The 6,655-nt window shown below is 62.5% G+C and overlaps 2 protein-coding genes across 2 annotated transcripts in view; one reads left to right on the forward strand and one right to left on the reverse strand.

The window, feature by feature from the left end:
• CASKIN2 (CASK interacting protein 2) overlaps positions 1 to 2,676 on the forward strand; it is a 13,671-nt gene extending 10,995 nt beyond the window's left edge. Inside the window, exons 16-19 of the mRNA XM_006886208.1 lie at positions 281 to 419; positions 540 to 1,976; positions 2,077 to 2,299; positions 2,586 to 2,676. Coding sequence (XP_006886270.1) covers positions 281 to 419; positions 540 to 1,976; positions 2,077 to 2,299; positions 2,586 to 2,676 — 1,890 coding nt within the window. The remainder of the gene's footprint in view (positions 1 to 280; positions 420 to 539; positions 1,977 to 2,076; positions 2,300 to 2,585) is intronic.
• A 1,673-nt stretch (positions 2,677 to 4,349) lies between these two features.
• Positions 4,350 to 6,655, reverse strand: part of KIAA0195 (KIAA0195 ortholog) — a 21,787-nt gene continuing 19,481 nt past the window's right edge. The window contains exons 24-31 of the mRNA XM_006886209.1: positions 6,240 to 6,317; positions 5,921 to 6,006; positions 5,675 to 5,756; positions 5,230 to 5,378; positions 5,047 to 5,141; positions 4,819 to 4,912; positions 4,532 to 4,702; positions 4,350 to 4,422 (exon numbers count right to left, since the gene is read on the reverse strand). Coding sequence (XP_006886271.1) covers positions 4,350 to 4,422; positions 4,532 to 4,702; positions 4,819 to 4,912; positions 5,047 to 5,141; positions 5,230 to 5,378; positions 5,675 to 5,756; positions 5,921 to 6,006; positions 6,240 to 6,317 — 828 coding nt within the window. The remainder of the gene's footprint in view (positions 4,423 to 4,531; positions 4,703 to 4,818; positions 4,913 to 5,046; positions 5,142 to 5,229; positions 5,379 to 5,674; positions 5,757 to 5,920; positions 6,007 to 6,239; positions 6,318 to 6,655) is intronic.

The following is a 6,655-nucleotide window of genomic DNA, read 5'->3' on the forward strand; positions in this document are numbered from 1 at the left end:
CAGCAGTGGCTGTGGGTGTTGGGGGTTCGGGCTCCCGTCCGCCTGTGCCTATGGGTGCTGGGAGTTCAGGCTCCCTTCTCCCTGTGGCTATGTGCGCTGGGGGTTCAGGGTACCATCTGCCTGTGGCTGTGGGTGCTGCAGGTTTGGGATCCCATCCAGCTGTGGGTGTTGGGGGTTCGGGCTGCCGTCCACCTGTGGCTGTGGGTGCTGGGGGTTTAAGGTCTCCTCCACTTACGGCTGAGGCCCAGGGACCCAGCTGATGCTGGACGCCCCTTTCTAGGCGGACTTGTTGGAGTGGCTGTGTGCTCTGGGGCTGCCCCAGTACCACAAGCAGCTGGTGAGCAGCGGCTACGACTCCATGGGGCTGGTCGCCGACCTCACCTGGGAGGAGCTGCAGGAGGTCGGCGTCAACAAGCTCGGTGAGGACTCCCCTGAAGACCTGGACCTTACATCTCACCAGGAGTCCCCAAGCTGAGAAGAGAGGGAAGGCGTGGATGGCATCCCAGCCCCCGCTGACCCTGCCCTCTCTCCCTTTACAGGGCATCAGAAGAAGCTCATGCTGGGCGTGAAGCGGCTGGCAGAGCTCCGCCGGGGCCTGCTGCAGGGGGAGACCCCTGGTGAAGGCGGCCGCCGGCTGACGCGGGGACCAGAGCTGATGGCTATTGAGGGTCTAGAGAATGGAGACGGTCCGGCCGCTGCTGGCCCGCGCCTCCTCACCTTCCAGGGCAGCGAGCTGAGTGCAGAGCTGCAGGCTGCCATGGCGGGTGGCGGGCCTGAACCACTGCCCCTGCCACCAACCCGCTCCCCCAGCCAGGAGAGCATCGGGGCACGCTCACGGGGCTCTGGTCACTCACAGGAACACCCAGGCCCCCAGCCTGGTGGTGGGGACCCCAATACCTCACAAGAGAGGAACCTTCCTGAAGGCACAGAGCGGCCCCCTAAGCTCTGTACCCCACTTGCTGGCCAAGCGCCACCCCCATATGTCTTTATGTACCCCCAGGGTTCGCCCTCCAGCCCACCTCCAGGGCCACCTCCTGGGGCACCCCGGGCCTTCTCCTACCTGGCTGGTTCCCCTGCCACACCCCCAGACCCACCCCGGCCCAAGCGCAGGTCTCACAGCCTCAGCCGGCCTGGGCCAACTGAAGGGGAGGCAGAGGGGGAGGCCGAGGGGCCAGCAGGCAGTGCCTTGGGCAGCTATGCCACCCTCACCCGGCGACCAGGCCGCAGCACCCTTGCCCGGACCACTCCCAGTCCCACCCCGACTCGGGGGGCTCCTCGCAGCCAGTCCTTCGCCCTCCGCGCACGCCGCAAAGGACCCCCGCCCCCACCCCCCAAGCGCCTCAGCTCCGTCTCTGGCCCCACCCCTGAGCCGTCTTCACTGGACGGGAGCCCTGGGCCCAAGGAGGGGGCTGTGGGGCCCCGAAGACGAACTCTGAGTGAACCAGCTGGCCCAGTGGAGCCTCCAAGCCCAGCAGCCCCCGCAGGCCCGGCGTCGGACACGGAGGAGGAGGATCAGGGGCCTGAGGGGACACCCCCATCTCGGGGCAGCTCAGGGGAAGGGCTGCCGTTTGCAGAGGAGGGCAACCTGACCATCAAACAGCGGCCAAAGCCAGCGGGACCCTCAGCCCGGGAGACACCCGTGCCCCCTGGCCTCGATTTCAACCTCACGGAGTCAGACACTGTTAAGCGGAGGCCCAGGTGCAGGGAAAGAGAGCCACTGCAGACGGCGCTGCTGGCCTTCGGGGTGGTCAGCTCCAGCGAGGCCTCCACCTCAGCGTCACCCTCCTCCACCACAGACCCTAGCACCTGTGCGGCCCCGGGAGCGCCAGCCCCCCGGTCTCCTAGCCCTGTGACCATGGTCCCCCCAGTACCCTCCTGCCCTGGGCCAGCTCTGGACAATGTAGTGGGCAGCCTCCGGAATGGGGAGACGGAGCCCCCAGTTGCCCCTGCAGCCCTCATCAAAGTGCCCGGAGCAGGTATGAAGCAGGGCAGAGGCCTGTGTGTTGGGAGGTGGACGTGCTGTTTGCCGGGCTGTGTCCAGCCTGCTGGAGTCACAAGCCATCCCTGTCTCTGCAGGAACAGCCCCGAAGCCTGTGTCCGTGGCCTGCACCCAGCTGGCATTCTCTGGTCCGAAGCTGGCTCCTCGGCTCGGCCCCCGTCCAGTGCCCCCTCCGAGGCCTGAGAGCACTGGGGCAGCAGGCGCAGGCCGGGCCCAGCAGAGGCTGGAGCAGACCAGCTCGTCCCTGGCCGCCGCGCTGAGGGCTGCAGAGAAGAGCATCGGCGTCGAGGAGCAAGCAGGGTGAGGGGAACGAGTCCAGGTGGGGAGAGCGAGCAGCCTTCCTGGGTCCCTGCGGCTCCGGAATGTTGAGGGGGGGCTGTGGCAGAGCCTCAGGGAGGACTAGCCCCACTGCGCAAACAAGAACCCCAGGCTCTGAAGCAGTAGAGCTGACCCGCTGAGAGGCCTAGGGATAGCCACTTAGAGGCGCCAAGTCTGGGCTGAGCTTGTCTGCCCGGGAGGGATTAGGGTCGGGCCTCAGAGACGCGGGGCGGTGGCCACACCTGAGCAGGCTCCTTCCCTCCGTCAGGCCCCCCGGGCTTTCCACCAGGCACATCCTGGACGACATCAGCACCATGTTCGATGCCCTGGCCGACCAGCTGGATGCCATGCTGGACTGAGCTGATCCCACCATCAACTGTGGTGTCCACAGCTTTGGTCCCTGTCTGGAAGGAACTCCTGCCACTAAAAGACAGATGGCAGGCTAACCAGGACTGGAGTCCCTCCCCAGCAGGACCCATGCCTGCTCTGCCGAGCCAGTGGCCTGGAGCTCTGACGGGGCAGCCCGGCCACAGGGGCAGAGGAACTTGCCAGAATCTGACCAGTGAGGGCTCAGCGACATGTCTGCAAACACGGCCCCAGCTCGTGTGTAATCCCCACGGTCCTGAGAAGAGATTGCTTCCCAGGAGAGGCGTGAGGCGAGGCTCCTGGGGGCCCTACCCAACCCCCTAGATCCCAGGCTACTTGTCTCCTGCCATGTGACCCCAGCTACACTCAGATAGGCTGGAGATGGCTGTGTACGTGCCCAGCCTCAGCCCTGAGTTCTGCCAAGCATCTCCCTGCAGGTGCAGGATGGCAAGTAAGAGCCCAGGGGTTGGTGGGGTGGCCTGCGATGGCCACAGCCATGCCAATTGTCCCCTGCCCCACCTGCCCTCGCTGATGGCCAGCCTTTGGGGTGAGAGGCAGTGGGATTTGCAGATCCCAGTAGCAAAAGCCCATGCTTTTCAAGTGTAAATGTTATTTTTTAAGCAGAGAGAAATGCATATATTTTAAATGGAATTTATTCTATCTATTAACTGCCTGAGAGAACGCAGTGGGGGGACGACAGTGAGAGTCCTCGACCTCTTTGTGGCTTGAGGCCAGATTTGCTTGGCCCCGCCCCAGCTCTGTAACCATTAACCTCTCCCCTCAACTAACACCAATGAAAGTGTCATTCCACGTGACTGGCTGTGTTTGCTTCTGTACCACAGACCTTGAGCCCAGGGTCACGCCTGAGCCTGACCAGGGCCCAGCTGAGGTGGAAGGAGGTGGCAGGCGCCCCCCGCATGCACCAGCCACAGGCTTTTTTTTTAAGCAATGTACAAGTTTTAATACAAACCATCTACATTCATACCTAAAAGGCTCATTTCCAGTAGAAAATACACACCAGTAAGAACATTCTCACAGAAGAGAACAAGGGCGGGGTACAGAAGGGACCTGGCAGCCCCAGGATGACGTAAACGGTGGCTGGAGGGCAGCATGGCCAGAGGGCTCTGCTCCACCCTCATGTCGGAGTGAAGCACCCTGGTCACACACAGACAGGCCATGCCCAGGCAAGGAGCCCGGACGCAGTGCGGGGCAGTACAGAAGCCCTGCCTTCAGCGGCCCAGACTGCCTGAAGAGTGTGTGTCTCCTGCTGCTGTCGTTCAAGGCTGCACCTGATGACCCGGGAGCAAAGGCTACTGCACTAAAGGGACCTTGAAGGGGGCAGCCTGCAGGTGCGGGGTGGAAGCCCACTACTCAGCACGCGAGGCCATACATTCAAGAGTAGCCCCCCGGCAAATCCCACAGAAGATGCCAGGCCAGCCCTGAGCACCCGAGGCCATGGCTCCAAGACTTCTTCACGGAAAGGCCAGGATCTGGAAGACAGCAAGTCTGAGCCAGAATCTGGGCCCCAAGTCCCTGACGTCATCTGGTTGGCTTAAGGGGTCCAGGAGCAAACCCAGAAACATTCATGATACCAACTCCCCAGACTCAGGAACAGCTAGCTGGCTCAGGCCAAGTTGGGGCAACGCTGACCATCATGGCCAGTGGCTCAGAAGGGTGAGTTCATGCCCAGTTTTGTTTCAAACTGCAGCTTTTGTCGCTTCTGGTAGCGGACCCGGACCCTGGGGACACAAGTTGAAGCTGGTTAGCATAGGCCCTCAGAGCAGGGGCCGGGCGGTTGGGGGATGCCTCCAGGGGGGTGACCCGGAGAAGCCTGGCTTGGCCCCTCACCGGATCTCGTGCAGCTTCACAACCTCGTTGGCGACCACCACGAAGATGAGGGAGAGACAGCCCAGGAGCCACGTCAGCAGAGGCACGTCTTCCAGGCCAAAGTGGACACGGCTGTCCCTGTATGTCCACAGCTGCAGGTCCACCGCCGTCTGGACCACCTGGCCCAGCAGCCTGCAGGAGCCGAGCAGCACCCGTGAACCCCGAGTAGCTCTGCTTCCTCCCCTGCTATCCTGGGCACACACAGCTCCAGGAGGGCTCAGCAGCGTGCCCTTCCCCCCGATACTCACACCACGGGTACTGTGACAGCCCACCAGACGTTGGCCAAGGGGCTCTTCCTCCACAAGGGCTTGGTGCGATGCACGTGAGTGATAGAAATGAACACTGCAGAAAAGGACCAGCTCAGTGGTCTGGGTTTCCACCCACCCAGGGCTACCCCCCAGGCTTCGTCCCTGCTGAGAAAATGAAGCCGAGTGGCCCTCACAGTCGCTCCCCGGGGGCCCTGCCCAGTCCCTCACCAGTGTGCAGCACGATTAGGGCGGCAGCCAGCTTCTGGGCCAGCAGCAACCCATTGGCGAAGTCCTGGAGCCAGCTGGGAGCCGTGTCCACGTTGCTGCCAAATCAGACACGGCATGAGGCCCCTGCAGGCCCCGGGGAGGAGGGCGGCGTGGCAGGAGGACCCCCCCGGAGGGCACGCTCACCTGGGCAGCATGATGGAGGAGCAGTTGGTAAGGTTGCGTGTCCGCGAGCTGTCACAGAAGCTCTGCAGTGTGAAGCCAAAGCAGATGAGGCAGGAGGTGATGGTGAGGCTGAACTTGAGCAAGAAGCAGAGCAGGAAGTAGTGCTGGGTCTGCAGGAAGAAGGCCCCAAACTCAGGAGGTGGCCTCGGTCCCGAGTTCGAGTCCAGCAGCTTCAGCACAGTCAGTGTCCTGCTGGTAAGCACAGCCAGGCCCAGGGACAAGGATACTGCTCAGCTCTGTGACACCCCCACTCTGATCTGGAGAGGACCAGGAGCCAGATGACCAGCTTCCCGGTACAGAAGAGTCATCTAGAAAGTTCCACGTTAGGCCTTCTCCCCTCGCCTCCCAACCCAGTGCCCTCCGAGCACACCTTACCGTCCTCCAGGTTCACAGGGCCCGTGCTCACCTTCTTAGGAATGGAGTGCAGGTTCTTCCCTGTTGCCACAGACATGATGGAACTATGGGGCGGTTTCCCTAGCAGAGAGATACTGAAAAGCAGAGGGTGGGAGAAGGGTTGCTGTCCCAATTCCCTAAAGGAGGGGGGAGGGGTGCCTTGGGAAGGCTGGTGAGGGGATGGGAGGAGCATTTTCCCCATCATCTGCTGCAGAGGACGTGGACCTGCCCCGCTTGGCAGGGCTGTGTGGGTTCTCACCTGAGCAGAGGGTAACAAAAGCAGGACAGCCACAGGATGTCAGTGGTGCTCAGAATAGGGGGCAGCTGGACCAGGCAAGCCAGAAACTAGACCAGGAAAGAACCAGAACCAGAGTTCGATTTGGGGAAATGGGCCCTGGGAGCCCCAGCAGGCCTTGCCCTGTTCTGGCTGAGAGGAGCTGGAGCACACGACATTCTGGGACCAGCTGGTTTCACAGAAGCCCCAGGAGTCCCCTGGCTGTGCTGCCTCCCTCCCAGACTCTGAACTGGCCCTTGACAGCAAGCGGGGAGGGAGCACGCCCTGGGCCTGGGCCACACACCTGGATGACCACGAGCATCAGCTGGCACTGCAGCAGGAAGAGGAAGCACTTACGAATGCCATAGGTGGCGTGCCGAGCCTGGGACCGAGAGGGACAGGTTATGCCTGGGCCTGGAGGCCCTCGGGCCTCACAGCTGACACACTTCAGCCAAGAGCCAGAGGCCCAACAAGAGGCTCCTGCTAAGAAGGAGCAAAGGGAAATTAAACCGCCAGGGAGAGCTTTGCCCTGAGCTGACCAGAGGACACCTCTGAGAACTCACCCCCACGCCCTGGTCCCACCCCAGCTCCCAAGGTCGGACACACACACACATCCAGGCATGTGCGTACGCACATGCACACACACGCACACACAGAGAGGCATGTGCGTACGCACGTGCACACACACACAGGCATGTGCGTACGCACGTGCACACACAC

Source organism: Elephantulus edwardii, unplaced genomic scaffold (genome assembly GCF_000299155.1).
Source record: "Elephantulus edwardii isolate Elephantulus edwardi_28Jun2011 unplaced genomic scaffold, EleEdw1.0 scaffold00048, whole genome shotgun sequence".
NCBI lineage: Eukaryota > Metazoa > Chordata > Mammalia > Macroscelidea > Macroscelididae > Elephantulus > Elephantulus edwardii.